The sequence below is a fragment of the Carassius carassius genome, chromosome 21 (genome assembly GCF_963082965.1).
Source record: "Carassius carassius chromosome 21, fCarCar2.1, whole genome shotgun sequence".
In the NCBI taxonomy this organism is placed as follows: domain Eukaryota; kingdom Metazoa; phylum Chordata; class Actinopteri; order Cypriniformes; family Cyprinidae; genus Carassius; species Carassius carassius.
Window position 1 is genome coordinate 21,547,604 of NC_081775.1, and position 25,183 is coordinate 21,572,786.

General features: G+C 36.7%; 3 protein-coding genes and 3 long non-coding RNA genes across 7 annotated transcripts in view; 2 read left to right on the forward strand and 4 right to left on the reverse strand.

The window, feature by feature from the left end:
• The first annotated feature begins 85 nt into the window (after positions 1 to 85).
• Positions 86 to 2,900, forward strand: dohh (deoxyhypusine hydroxylase/monooxygenase). The gene is made up of 5 exons (XM_059503789.1): positions 86 to 228; positions 1,190 to 1,543; positions 1,634 to 1,710; positions 1,830 to 2,079; positions 2,420 to 2,900. Exons 2-5 carry the CDS (start codon positions 1,270 to 1,272, stop codon positions 2,731 to 2,733), a joined length of 915 nt encoding a protein of 304 aa, XP_059359772.1. The 5' UTR covers positions 86 to 228; positions 1,190 to 1,269; the 3' UTR covers positions 2,734 to 2,900.
• Positions 2,901 to 4,424: 1,524 nt separating this feature from the next.
• On the forward strand, positions 4,425 to 16,088 carry smim24 (small integral membrane protein 24). Its single transcript, XM_059503790.1, has 7 exons — positions 4,425 to 4,699; positions 5,903 to 7,164; positions 12,761 to 13,019; positions 13,425 to 13,534; positions 14,511 to 14,562; positions 14,745 to 14,877; positions 15,912 to 16,088. Exons 3-7 carry the CDS (start codon positions 12,776 to 12,778, stop codon positions 15,997 to 15,999), a joined length of 627 nt encoding a protein of 208 aa, XP_059359773.1. The 5' UTR covers positions 4,425 to 4,699; positions 5,903 to 7,164; positions 12,761 to 12,775; the 3' UTR covers positions 16,000 to 16,088.
• On the reverse strand, positions 8,647 to 9,504 carry LOC132097203 (uncharacterized). Its single transcript, XR_009422686.1, has 3 exons — positions 9,355 to 9,504; positions 9,147 to 9,258; positions 8,647 to 9,054 (listed from the first exon to the last, which is right to left on the reverse strand). It is a non-coding gene; the product is annotated as an uncharacterized LOC132097203 (long non-coding RNA).
• LOC132097204 (uncharacterized) lies at positions 10,369 to 10,811 on the reverse strand. The gene is made up of 3 exons (XR_009422687.1): positions 10,680 to 10,811; positions 10,551 to 10,592; positions 10,369 to 10,482 (listed from the first exon to the last, which is right to left on the reverse strand). It is a non-coding gene; the product is annotated as an uncharacterized LOC132097204 (long non-coding RNA).
• Positions 11,053 to 12,665, reverse strand: LOC132097205 (uncharacterized). The gene is made up of 3 exons (XR_009422688.1): positions 12,284 to 12,665; positions 11,266 to 11,336; positions 11,053 to 11,178 (listed from the first exon to the last, which is right to left on the reverse strand). It is a non-coding gene; the product is annotated as an uncharacterized LOC132097205 (long non-coding RNA).
• A 4,065-nt stretch (positions 16,089 to 20,153) lies between the features above and the next one.
• nfic (nuclear factor I/C) overlaps positions 20,154 to 25,183 on the reverse strand; it is a 111,372-nt gene continuing 106,342 nt past the window's right edge. For both annotated transcript variants that reach the window (XM_059503797.1, XM_059503792.1), the window contains one exon: positions 20,154 to 20,323. Coding sequence is in view for 1 of the 2 variants with exons in the window: in XM_059503792.1 (XP_059359775.1) it covers positions 20,312 to 20,323 (12 nt within the window). In the remaining variant the exon portion in view is untranslated. The remainder of the gene's footprint in view (positions 20,324 to 25,183) is intronic.

A 25,183-nucleotide genomic window follows, 5' to 3' on the forward strand; every position in this document is an offset into this window, starting at 1 on the left:
TTATTCACGTCATTTTTCTGAACTATTATGAGTTCTCGATTCCAAAAAGTTGATAATAGCAGATTGTTTACAAATTTGAGAACGGTTTCACTCCAATCCAGAAGGTGGCGCTCTACAAATATGAGCAATTTGAACTAGCCACTGGATGACACGAGCGAGACAGTTCCTTCTGGAGGGGACGGCATGGAGAGCACTGTATGACTGAAAAAACATCTCTGCTTTTAGTAAGTTCAATGTTCAGATAATTCAGCGGATGTAACGAATCAGATTGAGAACTCGGTTATCGTCGTTCTATCTTAACTTTAATGTTTTAAACCCGTCATTCTGCCGACTGCATAACAGCTGACAGAGACGCGTGTGTACTGCTGGCACAGAGAGCGATGTTCAGGCCTTTTCTTCCAGGGTTCAGCACAGTGACATTTTTTAAATCATATTGACCTGGCTTTCTAGACGATAGTGCGATTATAGAACAAGCACAAAAGTAGCATAAATGTGTCCAATTTAATATACTGAATGAGTAACATTTTCTGATACATCATCATGTATGCCTAATATAATAGATACCCGTTTCTTGTGAAATGGATATATATGTAGAGGCAGAATTTCTGTTTTCCCACTGTCTTGTCCATACTAACACAGCTACTCAGATATTGTAGAGGAAAGTTTCTTGACATTATCTTACTCTGGTATCCGATGTCGCCAGCCATTCGTGAATGATTCGGATCTTTTCAGTGAATCGATTCTCAAAACCAGTCTGAACGATTCGTTTACCGAATCGTACCGTCTTTTTCTGTTGTTCTTTACATTAAAAACTCATTATGAAAATATGAAACAATACGCACATTTCTGCCATGCATTTTTAATTGTCTGTTAATATAAGCTTCTAAATTCTTACTCAATAATCTTGAGTAAATCAGGATGGCGTCATAAAGTAAAATAATTGCTTTGAATTGGTTCATTAAAAACCGATTTGCAGTAATGAGACTAGTAACCAGTATATTGTATATTGATTTCCCCTATTCAAAGTGTTGACAAGCAAACAATAAGTCCTAAAGATCCGATTTATCTATGAAGGCTAAAATATGCTGTCTAAGTAGCAGCTCACAAGGTTTTGAATCATCATATGAGTCAATTCATTACTTAGTCATTATCAAGCATGTGGTCAAACTTTGGTTGTTTTTAAATGTAGGTTCTGTATATATGCTGCTCTCTGGAGTATTCTGTTTAACCTGTGCATAAGGACATAATCCTGATTCTGAAAGCTTCCTCATGGCAAATCATACGGATATATCAGCGGTGGGGAGGATTCTGGTCAACCCAAGGCAGGACCTGACAACGCGCTTTAGAGCACTTTTTACTCTTCGCAACCTTGGTGGACCAGAGGCCATTACATGGATCAGTGAAGCTTTTGTGGATGAATCTGCACTTCTGAAGCATGAGCTGGCATACTGCCTCGGCCAAATGCAAGACGAGCGGGCCATTCCTATCCTAGAGACGGTCCTGAAAGACACTAATCAAGAGCCAATGGTCAGACATGAAGCAGGTGAGACGTACAGTCATATTCTTCCTTGTCTCTTTCCTTTTGTTTATAGATATGTCATATACAGTGTTTTAATTATATTTAAAATTCCAGGAGAAGCACTGGGAGCCATTGGAAATCCCAAAGTCTTAGATTTATTAAAGAAATATGCAGAAGATCCAGTAATTGAGGTACAGTCAAACCATTTCACCAAATTATTCACCATTCATTGTTACACTAATACTAGAATGTCCTGCTGTGCATTTTGATTATGTGCAAAGTTCAGGTTTTACATGAATTCTCTGTACAGGTGGCAGAAACATGTCAGCTGGCAGTCCGGAGGCTGGAGTGGCTCATGAATGGTGGGGAAAAGACAGCAGAGGGGACAGATGAAAACCCCTACTGCTCTGTAGACCCCGCACCTCCTGCCCCAAGAAAAACTGTCCTGGAACTGAGGGCACAGCTCTTAGACGAAAGCCTGTCGCTGTTTGACCGCTATAGAGCTATGTTTGCACTGAGGAATCTTGGGACTGAAGAGGCTGTTCTGGCTCTTGGAGATGGTGAGAAAGATCTATCCAAACACGATGTAGACTAATACTAGGTCACAAAATAACGTAAATAAGTGCATGTATTTGATTAAAAAAATACAGTAAAAACAGTAATATTGTGAAGTATTATTTCAATTTAAATGAACTGTTAATTTATTTAAAAATGTAATTTATTGCTGAGATGACAAATCTGAATATTCTGCTGAATTAACTTCAGTCTGATTCTGATTTGTTGCTCAAGAAACATTTTCTATGTATTATCAGTGTCTAAAAAATTTGTGTTGCCTAATATTTTTGTGGAGACATTTTATTTTATGCATCATCCTTAAATAAATAAAGATATTATTTTTAGGTCTTCAGTGCAGCAGTGCCTTGTTCCGTCACGAAATCGGCTACGTCTTGGGTCAAATCCAGCACGAGGCCAGCATCCCTCAGCTGCAGGCAGCTTTGGAGAAGACCAATGAGAACGCCATGGTAAGACACGAGTGCGCAGAAGCACTGGGCTCCATCGGGAAGGAGGCTTGCTTACAGATCCTAGAGCGCTACAGGAAGGACCAGGAGCGGGTGGTGAAGGAGAGCTGTGAGGTGGCCCTGGACATGCTGGAGTATGAGAACAGCTCGCAGTTCCAGTACGCAGACGGACTGCTTAGACTGCAAAGTGCTTAGTGAAACACATTTCCTAAAACATGTTAATGTTACACAGCTGATCCATATTTCGAACTCAATGCTTGAATATTTAATAAACACTGTTTTTGCAGATACAGCAGAAAAAAACCTCCCTTGGAAAAAAAACAGGAATACATTTACGTAATAAAAGCATTTATTTGAGTGCATTTTATGTCTTATTTGCTTTGTATGCATCACCTCTGGCGTCTGAAGCTTAGCATTTTGCATCATGAATATGTGATCTTCAGGGAAGTCTGTGACTAATGTTAAATCCTTCACGCATGAGCAGAGGTGATTAGCAGAGTTAAGAGCTCCAGTGCTTGACTGAGGTCTATAACAGTACGTTTTGCCTGACTAATCCACACAGCAGTCTATCTCAGTCAATAAGATTTATCTTTAAAGAAGCACACATGAAATAAAAATCCAGATGCTCTAATTCTTAAGTGATCATCCCTATCTAGCATATCAGGAAATTAGCTATAAACAACCAGAAATAAGAAGCATCGCTTGTTTATTTGTATAGAACAATAAATCGGCAACCTTAAAAAACTTACTTTCCCTGTTATGAGTTTAGTATATAAAAGTACACATGCACTGCTAATTTACTGATAATCGTGTGGATGGAGGGTGACAAAACTGGAATGTTGTGCTCAGCAAAGTCTCTGAGGATATCTAAGCCCTCGTTTGAGTTTGGGGGGAGGAGAGATGACCACGTACTGAAGAAAAGGCTGGACCAAACCACAGAAAAAAACTAAAAGTGACACAAAGCAGAGAAACTCTGTAGACGCCAGTTAGGGAGAAACTTGCAAACATGCTACACCCCTTCATGATTGGTATTGTCACAATTAATACCTCCATCACCATTGCATACTGGATTTTCATTTTGACGGAAGCCTTTCACAAGAAGACTGATGATGAAGCCAAAAAAGACAACCCGGCATAGCCAACACCTCCTTAATATAGTTATGTGCAGAGAAGGTTAGAGCAGAGCTTCTTTTGTGTCTTAGATTTTTATTTAATGTAGATAACTTGATGGGTAAAAAATATCGAGCTATTTGAAAAAATCGGACTTGAGCAAGTATTTCATGATTCCAGCTTTTCAGGAAGTGTTTTACTTTCAGGTAACATTACATTTAAAATATATATATATATATATTTTTTGTTTGTTTGTTTCATTTTTATTGTTTACTAAATTATTTTTTGTTTCATGATTTTTTTTCCTTTTTGAAACAGATTTGAAAAACATACTACTGCTTCATGCTACACTTCAAAAGTTGATGTCGGTAAGTCTATTATGCTCATCAAGGCTGCATTTAACAGTAAAAACAGTAATATTGTGAAATATTGAAATATAAAATAACTATGTTAACATTTTTTAAACATATTTTTAACTTTTTTTTCCTGTGATGACAAAGCTGAATTTTCAGCAGCCAATACTCCAGTCTTTAGTGACCTTTCAGAAATCAAGTAACATTTCTAATTATATTATCTAATTATTTTAAAGATTCTTTGATGAATAGAAAGACTTTTGTAACAATTTTTTAATGTCACCTTTGATCAGTTCAGTGCATCCTTGCAGAATAAGTTTTATAAAAAAATTATAGTTAACGGTAGTTTAACTATCTGTAAACATGCATGGATAAATGAGCATTATGAGCTGGGAGATGAATAATATGGATGAATTATGACTCATAGGATCAGATCTGTCTGAATCATTGACTCAATCATACAAAAGCTCTTCCTCTGTCAGTCATTCAGTCAGACAGACAGAGACTCTGAGAGAGTTTGTGCAGCATCAGCCTCTGGAAGAACAGCAGCACAGCTGAAACTAGACATGCATCCCATGTTGATCGGCATAGTGGCAGCCAACACAAGTTTAACTATTTTCTACTGGAACTTTCTTCTGTCTCAGGTTTTCTGCAAGAAAATCAAAGATGCACCAGAACCTGAGGAAATTCCAGTCTGAGTGAGTATTATTATTATGGAGTCATTTGACTATTACTCTTACAATATAATTAGCTCAATTCTGCTCTGTAAAACAACTGTTTCAGCAGCAAGTCTCATTACTGTACTGTTGATGTCTTCGATTTTGATTATTTACTTTGACAGTAAGGAATTTCATGACTTAAATGACTGAAGGTTGAAAGAAAATGAATTTGAGTTGGGGGAAAAGAGAAAGAAGGTCCTTATGAAACAAAAAAAACACTGTTCCCATCTTCACAAATTTCAAATAACAGGACACATAAAATAGAAAGTGACAGTAAAGATATTTATAATGCACTAAAGAGTTCTTTAATCAGCATAATTTTCAACATTGATAGTACGAAATGTTTCTTGAGCGTCAAATCAGCATTTTTTTATGGTTTCTATAGGATCATGTGAAACTCAAGACTGGATTAATGACTACATTTAAAACAGCATTTTAAAATATATTGATAGTAAACAAGTATTACACAATATTACTGTTTTCACTGTATTCCTGATCAAATAAATGCAGCCTTGGTGGGCATAAGATACATTCAAATATACTGACCAAAGTTTTGAATGTTGTTGTGTCACAACTGACAATAATTATAGCTTTCAATGACAGAAAGGTGATACTGTTTTACAGGTCTGTAAAAATTTGCTTTCTGATCTATCTGAAAGTGAACATGATGAGCTTTTCTTGTGTGTTTGTGTGTGTGTTCAATCAAACTAGTATACAAGTGAGCATATTTATTTATCTATCTCTGCTCCATCCCCTGCTTTAGACCATTCTCATACACTGTAAACAAAACCAATTGGAATAAGTATGGCACAGTATACCGTTTCTGTTTTAGTATAACCTATTCTTGGTGTATAATGTCATTTAAAAACCTTTTTAAAATTGAAAAACACACCCAGTCCCTCTTGAGAGTGAACAGGAGCATCTCAGACAGGATTAGGTGGATTACTGTATAGCTAACCCTTGATTAAAAGCTTTCACCTTCATGATAGACAACTGCCATTACCAGCAATGGAATATCAGAGTCAGCAAAATGTCAGCCAAAGGATTAAGCCTGGGATTAAGAGAATCATATCAGGCTACTTCAGAGCACATTCACTGGCCTTTACCACAGAATAATGAACTCTGGTCATAATCAGCACATATAGCTACATTTGAAAACATTACATTTCCTTTTACACACAGGTGGAGGCCTTTGCCGTGATCCTGACGATGAAGAGGAAGAAGAACCACCAAAACTGATCTTTGGGAAGGAAGAAGGGATGAGGGAGAGAAAATAAGAACAAGGAACAGACTGGACGGATGACCCAGAAGTGAATGGATAGAAAATCTGCCAGGATTTAAGTCTTCTGTTTTTGAAAAATCATGGGGTTAAAAAGGTGTCACTGAATAGATTTATGAACAACCCTCTCTCTCTTTCATCAATTAGTCCATCTTCACAAGCCCAAATCTCTTGCTCAACCACTAACCCACCCCCCCCACCCACAAAAAAATCAGTCTTTCTTTGTAAATACTGCTCATTTCCACTTGTAAATTACTAGAAAATTCAAAGCTTGTGTGTTTTAAGTCTGTATTTTTTTATGTTGCTGTTTTTTGCACTATTTTTATCTAAATAGCTAAAAAAAGTTTTGTGAATATCTATCTGTCTTACTCTTCTACATTGTGTCTCATTTCCTCAATAATAAATGAATACAACATAGGGTACAGCTTTGTTTACATGGCAATTGTTATCCGGTTTAGCATGATTAGCATGTGCTGGCTCGCTCCTGCAGGACGTTCAGCACAGATAGAGGGTGCTGTGTGCTCAACATAGAGGACATAATTCTGTTCTCCAAAGCCAATGAATGCACCAACCTTATTTAAGATACACACAGACATCCTTTTTAATATCATCCTACATTAAGAAGTTGTTGCTACATGACCTAACCATTAGAAATACTTTGGTTGGTGTAATGTAATGAAGTCAAGACATTCAGACCAGGACATTCAAGGAGTCAGGACATTGAGAGATTTAGTTTGATTTCACAGAACTCTATTTAGAATTTATCAAGACTGTAGTTCATGTCCTGAACTGAATGCCATGAGCAAGTTACAGTTGTTTTCATTGACGTCACTGGTTACATTGCCCTTTAAAAAATGCGTGTTGAGACGTAGACACCTAATAGAAAAAAAGGCTAAATCCAGGCTCAAGGCTTCTCCTTACGAAACTAAGCACATTAGCTTGATTGTCTTCTGCTGTCAAAGTATCAGGTCTGAGGGAAGCCCTATCACAGAAACATTCCAGGACTATCATTCTGTGGAAACTTTCTTTTGATGCTGTAAATATGCAACAAAAAGGAAGATGACTGATGAGCATCCAGCATCAGAAAGAGAGAGAGAGGAGGAGGGCGAGATAGAAAGCTTGAAGATGACGGGTGTCTCTCAATGAGGGAAAAAAGCTTTGTTGGGTATGTACACAACATATAATCTTATTATCTTACCATAAACAGCTAGATTATACTGACTTGCATATATATAGTTTCTAACCCTACTTCTAATCACTAGTTCAAACATAATCCTAACCAACATAAAGTAAGTTTACCATAAATAAAGACAATATACTGTTACATTTCTAACATTCTATATAATTCTAAAGTATTCTTTAGTACACCAGGCTGTATCAGAGCTGAATAAGTTACACAAAATTAAAACTGTAGCAAAGCTTTGAAAGGTTTTTTTTGGTTTATGATTGTATAAGAGTCCTGTCTTTTGTCTATGTAACAAAGTTTTAATTGTGAGTGAACCTGCTGTAATGCAAGACAAATATATTGTATAATAAATGTATAAATATAAATAAACACAAACAAAAGCCCTGGGGCCTGTTGCACAAAACTAGGATAAGGGATTAAGCCAGGATATCTTGGTGATCCTGGCTCAATTGATCCGTAATCCGGTTGCACTAAAGCTGGATAGGGGGCAGGAGGATATGTTATGGTATAAATTACCATGGAGATTTATTCTGTGGAGCTAGCCTGCTCCAGACCAGGCTAACTTCCAGGATCTATTTAATCTCATCCCTAATGTCAGTCAGCAGTCACCACAAATGGAAACCAATAGTTATTTCACTGCTCACTATACATTGTTATCACATATAACTAGACCCACTGTCATTATTTAAACGTTTGTGATCATTAATTTCAATCATTTTGGATAATGATTTTTAGATGATGCTGCTATCATTAGATAATTTACAGTTTCCCATAGACTATAAGGCTATATATAAAATGATAGAATATTAGGACAACAGAGGGAAAAAAAAAGACGAGTCATAATATTGTAACCAGTTGTTTTAAAGGAGGACAGTTGTTAAAATGACAGATGTGGGGCATTTCGTGAAATTGTACTTCAGTATGGTTTCATAAACAAAGACATGCTGATGTGCCAGAATATTAAGTATCACATTGTCATAAGTATCAAAACTGTAAAAAGAATATGTAGCTTTTCTGCAGAAAGAACCAGTCTCATAAATTTATGACTATCCTTTTTCCTCAGTGTGGCCCTAGTACTCGGTCATATAAACAAATACACATTCCATATGAATATAACACAATGTGTAACATTATGTTCCTTTATTGAACAAGGACAAAAAGCAGGTAAACCATCAGCTCCTTTCGAAACTGAAGTCACAGTGACTCTACAAGATGGAAAGCACAGAATCAAAGCAGATTATACAAAATGATACATACACATTCAAAGGTCTGTATATAACACACCCTGCATGTCTGCACACTAAAATAAATGCAGGACAAATCCATACACAATCAACTGAACAGACAAATGAATGGATGCAGTAGCCTCCCTGCAGCCTTGTATTACACACAGTATACCGCACAAACATCATAAGAGGCCCAATTCGTAAAAAAACGAACCCAAAAAAAACCAAATTACTCTGCCACCGCAGGACATATTTAACCAAAATTGAAAGCACACATACTAACTAAAATAATTCAACACATATTGGTCCCTCAGCAGCCGACCACTGTCGTCATCAGGGAAGACTGCCGGATTGTCCCAGTCCATGGCTGGTGGCACTCTGGGGGCCCTCTCCTTCCTCAGGCAGGCCACATTATGGAGGACAGCACAAGCCACAGTAATATCACATGCCCTAACAGGGCTGACCCTTAATTTGTGAAGGCAGTGAAAGCGTGCCTTCAGGAGGCCAAAGGTCATTTCAACTCTGGCCCTGGCATGGGCATGGTTGAAGGCCTGCTGTGCTTCCTGGGGGTCTGTGAAAGGTGTCAGGAGAAAAGGCTGGCAGCCATACCCCCTGTCTCCCAGCAACACACCAGAGAATTCACCTGTCAACACAATCTCATCATTACTACCTCATAAACACAGTGACATTCTTGACACAGCCATGATGGTTATAAATAGGGGTTGTGTGGCTTACCTTGTGATAGGCACTGATAGATTTCAGAGGCCCGAAAGATTCTGGAGTCATGGACTGAGCCAGGCCATTTTGCCACAACATTGCTGATCACACAGTCAGCATTGCAGACCATCTGAAATCATAAGATGAGGAATATTATACCAATCAATGCACATCACTGGCAATGCAGAGTGTTCGTCAATGGACAATATCAAAAAGTTATGTTCACCTGAACATTAATGCTGTGAAAGGATTTCCTATTCACAAAATCGGCCTCATGGGCACCTGAGGGGGCTTTTATCCTTATGTGTGTGCAGTCCACTGCACCAATGACATTGGGGAAACCTGTCACACAAAGTAATGAGTATCCTACTAGGTGTTAACAGTTGTCCTGTAATTTGTAGATCCTCTTACCTGCAATCCAATAGAACTCCTCTTCGATGTTACAGAGTCTTCTGTGGCCAGGGAAGGAGCTGAAGACATCTGCTAATGCTTTGATAGCCAGACACACACTCCTTATTGTGCGGCAAATTGTGGCCTTGTTCAGCTGTTCTGCATCCCCCACTGAGTACAGGAAGGCTCCACTAGCAAAAAAGCGCAAGGCCACACAAACCATTTGCTCCACACTCAGTGCATGGCTCCGTGCAGTGCGGTGCTTAATCCTGGGACCCAGTAGTCTGCATAGATACCTGATGCCATCTGCAGAAAACCTGTATCTTTCATATAGATGGTCATCAGGGAAGGCCAGTGGGTCCAACCGGTCCCTGAAGACCCTTTCTCGCCTGAAGGCTCTCCTCAGCACAAGTGCTTCTTCATCCACCACATCTTGCAAGAATGGGCATGCCATTGTCAGAGCAGAAAGGAACACACAATTTTGGGCCTTCATATAGGCTAGTGGCCACACCTGGTGCTGGGGGGGTGGGCAAAAGAGGCCGGTGCCTTATAACCATGACTTGGTTGTACTGATTGCTGGGAAAATAAAAAAAAAACCTTAGAAAGTTGCCACCGTCCTGTGTGCTCACAATAAGAGCTCATATGTCATGGCTCACTTGACTTTACGAGAATACACCTAATTTTTATTTTGAGCTGTGTCATCTTCTTGGAGCTGGGGGAGGAAAGAAAAATAATGATTAATACATTTGTGTTACAGTTAGCATACGGTGTACATTGAAGGCATATCTCACCTCCCTCTCAAGTTTTTTATTTCAAGGTCCAGTTTCCTAATGGTCCTCTTTTTCATTTCGGACTCCAGTGCAAGATTTTCCATCTTTTTCTTCTTGTACTGAATGTCTATGTCTGCCAGTTCTATTTGGCGCCGGAGGTGGTTGCCATACAACTTTCTGATAGCTTGTGAGCTCTGTGAACACAATACAATTAGCGCAGCTGGAATTTGGCAGGATGTGGTGTCCTTTTATTAATATGCACTATGTTGCCAGGCTGGTTTTCCCACTGTATAGCATCTGGGTCCTGTAAAAGAAATTAGATGTTTTGATTTTGATGAGGACTCCTCACCATTGTAGAGTAAATAGTACTTTCACAGTCTTAACATGATACCTCATGCCTTCTGGAATCCAGAGAGATGGTCTCCTCCTCATCATCGTCTCCATCATGTGCTGTTGCTGCTGCACTGGGGCTTTCACCCGATCACATTTAATCGGATTCATATTGAAGCTAGTAGACAAGACATGTCAGGCCTACAGTATGCCTTTGATGGAGTACTCACTGGATCAGCATCGTCTGGTGCTTGTGCTGGTGGCTCTAACAGGAACACAGTGCTGCCAGGCACTGCAAGGCAATAGGTAAACCAAAGTCAGACAGTCCAAATTGATTCAATATGAATGTGGTTGTATCCCATGTAGAGATGGAAGGACATACCTTGAATGAAGCGGGTGGCATCTTGGGAGGAACCTATGCTCGTCTCTTTCCCCCCCAGGGATCCCCTCTAAGACGGGCCTGCCTTTATTTAGCTCCAAGGCCATGTCCTCTGCTGGGGTAAGGTCAGCCTTTGGTGACCCACCACCCGTGCCTTGTCTGTGGGTATTCTTTTTCACTGCTAAAACAGTACAGACAATGTGTGAGCAGGCACCTTCTGGGTACAATATATGCTTGTGCTTTGTTAAATATTAGTCAGGGACCATACCATTCTGCAGAATGTTCTTGTATTTGATTTTGACCTGCTGCCATGTCCGTTTTGGCCCGTTCATGTTTAATCTACATCACACGCGCGCACACACACACACACACACACACACACACACACACACACACACACACACACACACACACACTTTATCACAAGAACATTTAATGGAGTCACACTGCAAAAAAATGACTTGGTATTTTTGTCTTGTTTTCAGTAAAAATATAAAAAAAAAAAAAAATCTTAAATAAAGATGTATTTTCTTGATTTGCTAAATGACCTAGCAAAATAAGTATAGTTTAGACAAAAAATATAAACTTTAAGTAAATGTGTGCTTAAAACAAGCAAAAAATAAATAAAAGATCTGTCAATATAATAAGAAAAATTCTCTTGAAATAAGTTTACTTTTTCCATAAACACTTAATTTTAGAAAAGTTCTCTTGTTTCACTGGCAGATTTTTTTGCTTATTTTCCTAGGTAATTTTGCTCAAGAAAATATTTAAGATTTTTAGATATTTTTTTTTTACTGAAAACAAGACAAAAATACTAAGAAAGAAAGACATTTTTGCAGTGCAGTGAGCAACCGACCTTGGGTCCTTTGAAAGGCGCTATATAAATTAAAGTGATTATTATTAAAGCTCATCTATTTATTCAATTAAATTTTATTTATATAGCACTTTTCACAATTGTTTCATTTCTTTCAAAGCAGTTTTACATTAATAAAAGCAGGAGAAACAAAAAAAACGGTGGACAACATACAACGGCTAAGATTAAACCGTACTCAGCGTAGTAACGTTAAATAATAATGTAAGGCTTTAATAATAATTTATCATAGCTTTATACAGTGTGATGGAGTTACTTTACACAATTTCAATCATAACTGCAGTGCATTTCAATTAAAAATTTAACCGTTTAATAATTACAGTACAACTGCGTTTTTGGAGATGTGAATTAAATATTTGAATTGTAATTGTGATGTTTCATCGGAGCGGTGAGTGTGTAATTGTGCACTACTTACGCATTCAGGCGGTCTGCAATACTTTGCCACGCTTTTTCTCTTTGCTTTATCACTGTGGCGGTGTTGCCTTTCTTCTTAATTATATCTTTTACCTCCTCGTATGCATCCATGAGGATTTGTGCTTCCGACGGGGAAAAGTACGCGGCTCTAGTTGCCATGGTAAATCAGTTAATCTGTGATCTGTGGCGGGGTCTATTTGAGTGAGCCGTGAGCGCGCACCTATCCAGGATTGGTTTCACCTGGCTTAATGAATCCGTGTCTGCTCATCCTGGCTTGGTCTTTGTGCAACCAATTAAGCCTGGACGCACATGTTTTGGCTTCATTGAGCTCAGCTAAGTCATTTATCCCGGATGTCTTAATTCTACTTTTGTGCAACAGGCCTCTGGTGAACACAGTGACTTCTTTCAAAAAACATTAAAATAAAACATTAAATAAATATACAATTTAAAATAATGTTTACTTTTTGTTTTTACCTAGATCAACAGAAAATGAATGAAAACTGATGAGCTGATGTTAAACTGGGACACAGTGGAGCAAACAACAGTACTTATGGATTTAGGCAAAAACAATGAAAGTCTTGATGAGGAATTTTTCAAGGACTACAAACCCACTGAAAATGATCCGCTCACTCCACCCAAGCATATAATTTATCTGCTGCTAGCTGTGAGCGTGACAGGAGTCACCCTTTATGCCATCATAAGACACCTCATCCAAGATCTCATCCATGATCTGGCAGGTATGTATAACAAGAAACCTTACAAATGTCTCTTTCACCATAAGCAATTACAAACCCTCTGTGCACATTATCTGGATAGTTGTCTATGAGCTACATGACATGGTTTTCAAAATCCCTGGAAACTGGAAAACACTTGACTGCTCTGCTAAATGCATATGGCTAACCTTAGAGTTATTTATTTTTTTTTTTTGGCTGGTCAGCTTTAGAGACCTGCTAAGCCATTTGAATATAAGCCTAGACTCCATGATTCTAATAGATGTCAGAATCTAAAAAATGTAAAAACCTTTGAAGAAATCTAACAGCAAAACATCAAACATTAATAATACACTAATTAAAAAAGACACTAGCACTCTGTTGTACTGTGAGAACATCAGCGGAGCGCTCTTATTTCTATTGTGTCTGTAGATTTCCTGTTTGGAGAGCAGCCTGTGGAAGAGCCGGAGACTCTCTGGGAAAGGCGGGATAAGTTTAGGGCAGACTGGATTCCAGAGGCAATGCCTGAGCTGGAGGCCATTGTGAGAGATGAGGATAGACAAGAACTCATGGAGGGCACTGAAGACTTGCCAGCCATTTGGGTTATATCGGACAAGTCCCAGCCTCGTGCTCCTTCCTCCATTCAAACAGATGTTAGCGGCAGCTAGCCTAAAATAAGTACAAGACTCTTCTCCTCTGAACGCTTACAGTGATATACTGAAATATTTTTTAAAACTAACACCCAAGAATCCATTGTGTCAACTATGTGCACACAGCTTGTTCTTCCTATTCTTCTAAAATACCTCATGAAATTAAGATTATTAAGAAAATGGCATAGTCTACTTACAGTACTTCTGAAACAGGAAGTTGGAATGTATCAAGTGGAAGATGAATTGAAGTCAATTTGCTAGTCAGCAACATGTGGTCTTAGAGGACAAAAAATGTCATCCATCTAGTGCAAGATGAGTCATGGTTATTTTTCTCTGTTTTCCCCGGAAAAGAAAGACTGTCATTCTTTAATGTGTATTTCTGCTCAAAGTGAATTCTGTCAACATTTGCGAAAGCAGTTGGATAGAGATGACCTCAAAGCAAACACAGATTGTCTAAATGAAACAAAACTCTTAAATTTAATTAAGGTGTTTTTATTTTTTATGATTTTTTGTTTGTTTGTTTTTGACATACTGTTGCACTATATCTAATCTATGCACAAAATCAATTCAATAGACGTTTTTGTGTCTACGAGCCCTTACAGAAGTTAAAACTGGCAAAACAGGCTTCTGTTCTGTGCCAGCTTGGAAAGTAAATCTTTTGTCTTTACAACATAATAGCACGTAACATTTTCAGCGGGAGATTCTCTAACAATCATGAACACTTACTCTCTGAGTGACATGCTGTGATCTGTGACCTCTCTAATGGATTTTGTACTTTGGACACCAAGAATCCTTCACATATTTATAGATGACTGAAAGGAACGCAGCAGTGCATGCCGACTCTAAATTCATCATGTTTCATCTACAGAATATCATTGCCTTCATGATAATCTCTGCCTCCATTTGTCAGGCTCAAGCTGGTGAGTGAAATTAGACACATTTCATGTTGTAGTATATTCTTTTCAATGTGTTTTTATGTTTTTCTTGACTACATATGAACTCCTTGAACTGATTTAATATATAAAACTTGTATAGTATAGCCTTCATAGGGTGTAAAACATTTACCAACAAAAAAATCTTTCTGTGATACACTGTTACTCAGGTGGTCAACGGTCATCAGGTACAGCTAAAGTCACATTACAGCCGTGGCTGGTGGGACTGACAGCCGTTGTTGTTTTTCTCTTTATTGTCTTCGTCCTCCTCATCGTGAAAAGACTCTTTTTCAAGAAAGACAAGTGAGTCCAGACCTTAAATCTTTCAGGACGATATACTGTACATTAGATATTAGACTAAAGTCTAAGTCTAAAGACTAAAATCTTCATAGATCATAAAATACCTGAATCTTTTTTTTTTTTTTTTTTACATAACTTTTGACAGTACATTAAATTTGATTGGTGGTTTTCTTATAGCAATAGCAATAGTACTTCTAGTAAATTTTTTTGATTGTGATCATTTGATTAGTCATTTAATAATATTATGATGATGATGACTTTATGGTTGTTTAAACAATTACTGCCATTTTATGACTATACACTGTATACCATTAAGGCCATGTTCAGTCACCTGACATACAAGGTCAGCCAAGACACTCCTAAAGACATAATGAACAAATGCATATCATGTTTAAACATTAATGTAACACTTTGACAATATATTTTCATTGTATACAATATATACACTACTGTTAAAACACTGGGGTCGGTAAGATTTCGAAGAAAGTAATACTAATATATATATATATATAATGATATTAACCCTGGACCACAAAAGCAGTCATAAGTAGCACAGGTATATTTGTATTTGTATTTTTCTTTTATGCCAAAAATCATTAGGATATTAAGTAAAGATCATTTTGCAAGAAGATATTTTGTAAACGTAAATATATGAAAACGTAATTTTTGATTAGTAATATGCATTGCTAAGGACTTAATTTGGACAACTTTAAAGGTGATTTTCTGAATATTTCGATTTTTTTGCACTCTCAGATTCCAGATTTTCAAATAGTTGTATCTCGGCCAAATATTGTCTTATCTTGACAAACCATAACATCAAAGCTTATATATTCAGCTTTCAACAAAATTACCATTGGTTTTGTGGTCCAGGGTTACAGTTTTAAACTGCTTTCTACTTTGAATACATGATCAATCAATAAATAATTAAACATAAACTTATCAATTCACCACCCCATCCCATTTCTGAGTTAGTATGAGTTTTATTATGTGACTCTTTAAACATAAAGCATTTCATCAATGTGTATCTCCCATTGCAGAGCTGAGCTAGAAGAAAATCATTCATTTTATGAAAACAAAGCAGCTGATCTGGAGGCAAATGAGGAGACCAAGCAGACCTCTTTCTAATGAGAAGAACAGATAATCACAGTCCTGCAGCACACAAATCTTTCTCTCTCTGGAAATGATGCCACAACTTTCTGCAGAGTCATTCTTATGTAATATATATTTTTTAACTTATTAATTTTGGTCAAAGTTTTGTTTTTGTCTTCATAAGTGTTGTTCTAGTCACAGCTTTAAACTAAAGTTAAAATAAAAAAAGGTTAAAATAAAGTGGTGCTCTCTCTCTCTCTCTTAGTTCATTTAGATTTTTTGGCATATTCTCAATACATGTTTTACTACTTTGCTGTAACTGTAACTTGGGTAACGTTTAAACATTCATTGGGGAAGTGAGAACACTGGAACAGAAGAGCACATGCTCAATGATTCACATCATGCACATAATGCTCTGATTAACTGGCTTTTGACTCGTATGACATGTCTGGGTTCTGCATGCATATATGCTAAATGGACATGGGTATGAGATCCATTACTCATTTTGACTGGCAGTTTGGACATGTTAAATGCTTCCAGTCAAATGATGTAACAGTTTTGCTTTTGAAACCATTTGCTTGTCTCTGGGATTATATGATGAAAATATCATTTGCAGAAAAAATGGCCAGGTGTTCAAATGTGTTAATGATGGAGACCATTATAGTAAAGCATTAAAGTTGGAGTAGACTTTGGCCTGGCATTGCCTAAATGAACAGTCTGTGATGAGTCAGACTATTGAGCTGTTAGTGATGATGTAATAAATATGGAAGCATATGGGTAGCATTATTCAATTTGGAATGTAATATGCAAAATGACAATGCAATATGTAAAATGACCATGCATTTCTGTATTTACATTTTCCAATACATTTGTGCAACGTTTGGTGCAAAATGAAAATGAAAATTAAATTACATAATTTTCATTTGCCATTTCATACACCAGTTTTAATATGTAAAATTAACACTAATTTTAATGCTTTATAAGTTGCAAAATTAAAATGAAAATGTATTACAGAAATGATTAGATATGTCTAACATGTTCAAGCAAAAACTGTGGCAAAATGATCATTTAAATGCTATTTTTCTTAAATGCATTAACACTTACAGTCAAGACACTTACGATTGCATTTTCATTCAGTGTCCCGCAATGAATGTAGCAAAATTCAATGCGCACATTGAAAATGCATTCCGAGCCGATCACGTCTCCGCCCCCTCGCAACAACAAGGAACAAGGCGGGGCTTGCAGAAGGTCAGAGACTCAAATCTCAAGAAGAGGATTCAAGTGAGAGAACATGGACAAGACAGTTGGCCCGTGTACATTTTGATCATTTCGGTTTATGGCTTCAATATTTCATTCGCACTTGTGGGCGGAGCTGAAACGCTGCTTTCATCTGATTGGTTGAATCGCTCCAGCTTCAGCTCGGTCTTTTCATTCTTTCAGGCAGAATAAGAGTCAGTGCGAGTGAAGCACTGTAATGTCTGAAACTACACTCACTGTTAATTAGCATAATATTTGAATCAGATGTAGCTGGGCACATAATTCGTGCTGCTGCGACTTGCAAGAGACCCCGTTAAATTATTTCTAGGTTGTATACTGTATTGTATATATATTGTCCCACTGAAAAAAACAGTGCAAATAGTTCTGTCTCCTTGGATAAAAGTGAAGTGGAAATAAATATAGTTAAATTTATGAAATAAAATAAAATAGGATTTCTTGGGAAGGTAAGTCTGGCCAGTTAAATTAAATTATTTCTAGGTTATAGTATTGTATTAATATTGTCCCACTGATAAAAACAGTGCAAATATTTCTGTCTCCTTGGATAACAGTGAAGTGGAAATAAATATAGTTAAATTTATGAAATAAAAGAAATAGGATTTCTTGGGAAGGTAAGTTTGGCCAGTTATACAGCAACACGAGTCAGACGAGTCTGAAGATCTGAGCTGAATTTGGTGAAACATTAAAGTTCTAGTCTGTGTCACTTACTCTCAAAATAAATAATAATAATAATGTTACCAGTATTTTTCGGTATAAGTTGCATCAGTCCAAAAATACGTCATGATGACGAGGAAAAAAACATATATGAGTCGCATTGGACTATTAAGTTGCATTTATTCAGAACCAAGAAAAAACATTACCGTCTACAGCCGCGAGAGGGCGCTCTGGGGTAGGCTACAGGAGCACTGAGCAGCATAGAGCTAATTTTACTATTTTTATTTAGAAATGTATCTATATTAATTTTTACAATTATTTATTAATGTCACACACACATACCTAGTGCCTTATGACTTAAAATATGAGAGTGGTAAATGTTACAGACATGGAACTGTTCAGTCTATTATTGATTTTTATTTCCACTTCACTTTTATCCAAAGAGAGAGAATTTTTGCACTGTATTTATCAGTGGGACAATATTCATACAATACTACAACCTAGAAATAATTTGCAGGTCGCAGCAGCACGAATTATGTGCCCAGCTACATCTGATTCAAATATTATGCTAATTAACAGTGAGTGTAGTTTCAGACATTACAGTGCTTCACTCGCACTGACTCTTATTCTGCCTGAAAGAATGAAAAGACCGAGCTGGAGCGATTCGACCAATCAGATGAAAGCAGCGTTTCAGCTCCGCCCACAAGTGCGAATGAAATATTGAAGTCATAAACCGAAATGATCAAAACGTACACGGACCAACTGTCTTGTCCATGTTCTCTCACTTGAATCCTCTTCTTGAGATTTGAGTCTCTTGACCTTCTGCAAGCCCCGCCTTGTTCACGCAGTGATTGACATGGCGGGAGGGGGCGGAGACGTGATCGGCTCGGAATGCATTTTCAATGTGCGCATTGAATTTTGCTACATTCATTGCGGGACACTGAATGAAAATGCAATCGTAAGTGTCTTGACTGTGAGTGTTAATGCATTTAAGAAAAATAGCATTTAAATGATCATTTTGCCACAGTTTTTGCTTGAACATGTTATACATATCTTATCATTTCTGTAATACATTTTAATTTTAATTTTGCAACTTATAAAGCGTTACAATTAGTGTTCATTTTACATATTAAAACTGGTGTATGAAATGGCAAATGAAAATTATGTAATTTAATTTTAATTTTGCACCAAACGTTGCACAAATGTATTGGAAAATGTAAATGTAAATACAGAAATGCATTGTCATTTTACATATTGCATTGTCATTTTGAATATTACATCCCAAATTGAATAATGCTACCCATATGCTTCCATAAATAAACTCCCTAACGCATGCTTTTTATATTGATATGGTTCCTCCCTACATGAATCTGATTACATAAAAGCTACTCTATGGGTTAAACGGGAACGCTTCCTGTTTTAAACTATTAATGTGAATTGCTGGTATTTCATAACATTTTAATTAACATTTATCTGTGAGTAGACCGCTGATACTGTTGCCCTGGCTGCATTTGCTTCTTAAAGTTTCCCATACATGGGAAACAGTTTAGCTGAAACAGTGCTGATGAGTGACAGTAACTAAGCCTACAGTCAGCAGCAATAAGTGAAGCATGAAACCAGAGAGAGAGAGAGAGAGACTTCACTTCTGTCTCCTCTTTCTCATTCACCACTGCTGCCTTGAAATTTTTATTTAGTTGTTTTTATTCTGGTTCCTGAGCGACGTCATCTTTGCTCCATGCATCACTTGGTTAGCTGGTGACAGATGAATTATTCGTTCTCTTCTAGCATTCATTACTGTGAAGTTAAACGACAAAACCTCAGATAAAAATAATGTGAAGTCAAAGGGAAAGAGATTAGTGAATCAACTGAGCTCTGCAGATCTGATTTCAATCTGTTTCTTTTTCTTAAAAATAATTATATCAAAATATGTGTTAAAACACTATATTGCGTTAACTTTTAAAGCCAAGTTTCAGCTAAATGTTTAATTGTCCCTCCCACTTAATTTTACTTAAAAATTATATTCAAATGTAATGTGCAAGTAAGTATAAATAATTATTGTATTATTTGCAATAGAAGTATGCAAATGCATAAAGTTGCTCATGGGTTCTATTCCCAGAGAATGCTGTATAATGTGAATGCAATATAGGTTTCATTGAATAAAGGCATTTGCCAAATGCATAAATGTAAAATGTAATAAAAAAATGTAAAAAAACTAAACAAAACAATATATACACTTGTGCCTGTGAGAAGCCGGGGTCACGTTCGTGCTGCATTGGGACGCCGCTCTCACTCCCAGAAGCCTCTGTATAGCAGAGTGACCTGATTGTGATCGTATTGCAGAGAGGGGAGTCCTCGGGGAGTTGAAGTCCTTTGTTAAGACATCTGGAGCCCATTACTGCTGCATGCTTTTACAAGGTCTTCACATCACGTACTGTAAATCGAGATATTAAATTCATAAGCACAGCTACAGAAAAACAGGAAAGAGAAATAACTTTGAACCTGCAAGTCTAAATAGATATAATCTAAAACCACAATTCAAACTTCTGCAGCTCTCAATGTGCAGAAAAAGGAAAAGACCACCCTCTGTACATGTATTTTAAATATATATATATATATATAGTCCATTCCATGAGTATTGATAAGAATTTAAAAATAAAGATATTAACTAATCAAATATTATTTGACATGATTTATTTTAATAGTATTTAAAAGCAATATAGTATAATTAAAAAGGACTTAATGAGTATGTGGAGCAATCTTGGAGTGATGCTAATTTAGATGCAATAACAACAGGAATGAATCAAAGTTGTTACCATATGAAAAGAAAACATTTTAGAAAATAATTTAACCAGAAAAGATCTGTTTTGTCTGTTATTATAACCCATATACATATAACCTTCTTTTCTTCAAGTGGGCTTATAAGGAATGGTGGCAATAACCCATACTTTTCCTAATAAGCCCATCTGGCTAAAAACCCACTGAACCTGATATAAAACGGCATTAACTGAATTCATGGTGCTCAGAAGACATCCTTTCATGAACTTCACCCACTTATAGCATTTTCAAGGTAGGGACAAATCAGGTAAAAGTAATTAAGTTAATAAATGAATGAATGAATGAATAAATATAAGGGACTAGACTGGGCCTAAAAAGCTTCACAAGCTTCTTACGTTGATAAAAAATATTAAGCAGAAAGAATCTGAGACAGATTGTAAGTGGCAGATGCTCAGACAGAGAAAACAGAATTACAGATAAGTTTAGACTTCCTTAAGGTGAGATATATGTACAGTTACAGTGACTACATGATAAGATTAAACATCCAGATAAATCAATTTACATGGACCGTTTATGTTTGGTTTTGTTGTTAAATGCTGGAAAATATTAAACAATTCTTTATCTCATAAGTCCACTCTGGATTATAGCTTTGACGCCTTGGGTGAAAATAAAATAACATAATATAATTTAGAAAGCATGTGTGCACCTTTAAGATTCATTTTCTATTAACCTTAAAATATATTTCCTCGACTGATTTGACTCGACTTTTTTCCCTGATGACATATGATTAAAACTGAATTGCTCTGTGGTTCCTATAAACACGTTTACAATAATATCATGATCATTTGCAGAACATCATGTTTACATCCGTATGGCAGTGCTGGTGTCCGCATCACTCAGCCAACATCAGCTCAAAGCTGCTTCAGAGACTCGTGAATCAGGCTGGGTTTCCTCTCGACTGCGAGCAGCAGTTCAGGCAGCTCCTGTGGCCAAGCTGTTTAATTTGGATTGAAGAACTATAGTTTCAGACCGAGCTGGGGCTGTTAGCGGCTCACTCTATGACTAAAGATCATATAAAATAGTCACACCGGGCACCACATGAAGGCTCGTTTGCTCGCTGCCTTGTTGAATCTCTTTAAACTTTTCTATAAGAGCGAAATTGCATGTGTTTACATCTGTATTGAAATACATGTTGAATCATGAGGATGATTTGAAATTGAAATTGAAAATTGAATTTTTTTTGTGCTTTGTTTTGTTTTAAAGCTTTACGTTTGTAGGCTAGTACCTGTTACATCGTTATCTGATCATTAAACCAGTAACTTAGTTGCCATAAGCGATCTTTACGGCTGAATCATGGGTTCATTTACTCAACCGACTCACTGATTCATTCAGGAACTAAACAAGTGTCCGACTGCATCTGAGAGAGAATACTTCAAGAGTAGTAATGCACACAGAGCATTTGTCAGTGTTGTGAAGCGTGGTTAGGTCACGTGACAATCGCAACATGACCTATATAATGCGTCTGGTTTATCTTTATTCATACTATACTGTATCCATAATTTACACAACACTTTTTAACGGATAAAGAAGTAGCCTAGTCTACCTAATGGGAGAATATGCCATAACAGATGTATTCACATTAGTGAGTTATGGATTCATTCACTCAGTTGAATCATTTCAAAAAGCTGATTCATTAAGTCTTGTTTTGCCTTTGTTTTAAAATATTTTCTTTGGCGAGCAAAAATCGACAAAGTAACCTTCTAAAACATAAGTAACTCAGTATTGAGCTCTTGTTTATTCAACTGTAATATAAAAGCCCATACTGTATATATCACTTTATATATATATATATATAGCCTTCTCTCAGTATATACACATACAAGGTGTATACGGTAATAAAATAAGTTTTTTTTTTTGTAATTAAAACTAGGATGTAATTCGGGCTAATGACATATTTTCATGCCTTGTATCAATTTTAGAACAAAATCATACAGTTTTGTCATTACTTTGCTGTCCCAGAGCTAATGTTTAATGGAAATAGTGAAACTGAACAGGTACCTCTGGTTAGTGTCTGTTATGGAATTTGACTCCCATTTTGCAGTGAGCTCATGAGGGGCTCCTGGCGCGGTTCACGCGAAGCTTTCAACAAGTGCTAGTGCACTCGTTCACCCCCTTCATATGTTTAAAGAAAAAGGACCTTGTGCTGGCTTTGTGCTATTTTGAACCATTAAAATGAAATAAAACTTGACTTCCTTTCCAGAGCTGAAATTATACTTTTCCAAAAGCGGCTCCAGCAATCTTGTATCTGGGGTAATGGATTGAGGGTTGATTAGAGTCAGGTGTGTTACACTCCTCAGCCAAGTTGAACCGAAAACAAACCTAACCACAAGTTTTCAGTTTGCTCTTTCATTCTCTTTCTTCCATTTCTCCTGTTCTATGCAGCTCATGCTCACAGAATTAAAACTGTCATTTAAAATGTTTGGAGATCCAAAATTTGTTCTGCATAGAAATGAGTCATTCTTTTCCTTCATAACCACTATCGAGTGCCGATTACAACGACAAAATCTATTATCTAAGATTTAGCATGAAAAATACAGCTAATGTAAGCAGAGTACACTGATGTGTGTTCATTAAGTTTGTTTCTTCAGTCATATTTCACTCGAAGTCAACCTTACAATTAAACTCAATACATTTGTTTTTATAGTCTATATGAAATTGGATGCATGTGCTAACTAAGTCTTTCTTGTCTTTGCCTATATGTGAAAAGCGATTATACATCCAACACACAAAAAACAATATTACACCTCCAAAATACACCCATGACTGATAATCAAGGTTATACAGAAACATTCAAGACTGTCAAGTAACTTTAGCATCTAATTGGTTGGAAAAGAAAAACACAGTCACCTCATTTCTCAGTTGTAGCATAGCTTTGTTTATTTTTTTATTTTATTTTCATTTTATTCATTTTTTTTGCATAGGGAAACATACTTCCAGTACTGCATTCACGATTTTTTTTTGCGAACAGCGATGGCTGAATACAATGTTATAATGAAATATTGTTAAAGCTGTAATTTCCCCTCACACCAGTTCAAAAACACATGGCAAATTTAGTTTGTTGTGCATGAGAAAAACAATTTTTTTCCCCATCTGTTTCAAAACAGACATACCGACTTTTGCTGATAGATTACAATTTAGCGAGGTTCTTAGAGAAACAGAGACAAATAACAAAAATCCGATGCTTTCCATAAGAACATGGATGCATGTCATCATGCCAGCTGTGTATGTGTCTGAACTAAATGTCTGCATGCGCCTTCCTGGTGTGAAGTGTGTTTATCTGTGCAGCAAGCAAGCGTTTAATGAGTAACTACTATGGTAATATTTGTAAAGAATAATGTGATTAAAAAAAGAGGAAGGAAAAACCAACAAAAACTTTGAACTTTAACACTGCATTAGAATGCTCTCTGAAAAACATTTCAACCTTCGTCCTTTCAACTCAAAGCATCCAAACATAGAGAAAATGGCATGCTTAAAAACAAATGAAACAACAACGATAGAAATATTCATAGAAATGAAACCTTAATTCAGAATAAAAACAAACAGAATAAAACAAAACAATTGTTCTAATGGGAGAGAGGGCACCCTGAAACATTGATGCGTGACTGTTTTGGGGGTCTAACATTCGGGAGCAGGCGGTATGTCAGGGTGTTTTTGGCAATTCATCTGTGTGAAAGACTTATCAAAATATTGCATAAATTGCAAAGCCCAAAAATGGCTTTTCTCCTCTTTGAACAGAAAGATTTTCTTCACCCCATTTGAGCCATTTTAACCTTAGGGCCAGATTTCGAAAAGCCCTTAGCACATGCTAGAATTCTTAGCATCGTCAGACTGTACTAACCTCAGTGTCAATATGTTGTGGCACTCAGAGGTTGTGTTATTGAGAGGCTTTGGCAAATCTGGCCCCTTGGTTGGATAATAACTTAAAAAAAGCGTTTGATAAACAAAAATTGTATCTATTCCAGAACGACACTGCAGAGATGATGCAAGCGGGACGGTGAAAACCCACGTAACAGCTCACGGTTTACAGAGAACACATAGGTGAGGAAAAGAAACCAAAGCAAAGCAGTAAAATGACAAGCACTGCATGTTAAAATTGTATTTTTAACCCAGTTTGGTGTGTATATATATATATATATATATATATATATATATATATATAAATAATTCAATTTGTATTGCTGGTTTGCTAAGAGTGAAAAATAATGAGCCGTTCTGTACCCCAGAACCATCCACTCTACAGTACAGTAAAAATTTCATCAAAGTTTAGATTAAAACCATCCATCACCTCCACAGCTCAATCATCAACGTGATATCTGAAACTGTGTTTGGAGAACATTGAAATTTGAATTACGCACTTTAAATGGGTATTATGTCAGTATAACCAATGACCTCACCTATGCACAAATGCACTCTGAGGAGCAAATCGTTTCAGACCTAAGCAAAACATTTTTATAAT

What these genes read in the sequence shown, in the direction of transcription:
- smim24 (XM_059503790.1), top strand. Translation starts at nt 12,776, where the DNA reads ATGAAAACTGATGAGCTGATGTTAAACTGGGACACAGTGGAGCAAACA. An exon ending in TCTCATCCATGATCTGGCAG is followed by an intron (nt 13,020 to 13,424) that starts GTATGTATAACA and finishes TTGTGTCTGTAG; the next exon opens with ATTTCCTGTTTGGAGAGCAG. An exon ending in CATTTGTCAGGCTCAAGCTG is followed by an intron (nt 14,563 to 14,744) that starts GTGAGTGAAATT and finishes ACTGTTACTCAG; the next exon opens with GTGGTCAACGGTCATCAGGT.
- dohh (XM_059503789.1), top strand. Translation starts at nt 1,270, where the DNA reads ATGGCAAATCATACGGATATATCAGCGGTGGGGAGGATTCTGGTCAAC. An exon ending in AATGGTCAGACATGAAGCAG is followed by an intron (nt 1,544 to 1,633) that starts GTGAGACGTACA and finishes TTAAAATTCCAG; the next exon opens with GAGAAGCACTGGGAGCCATT. An exon ending in TGTTCTGGCTCTTGGAGATG is followed by an intron (nt 2,080 to 2,419) that starts GTGAGAAAGATC and finishes TATTATTTTTAG; the next exon opens with GTCTTCAGTGCAGCAGTGCC.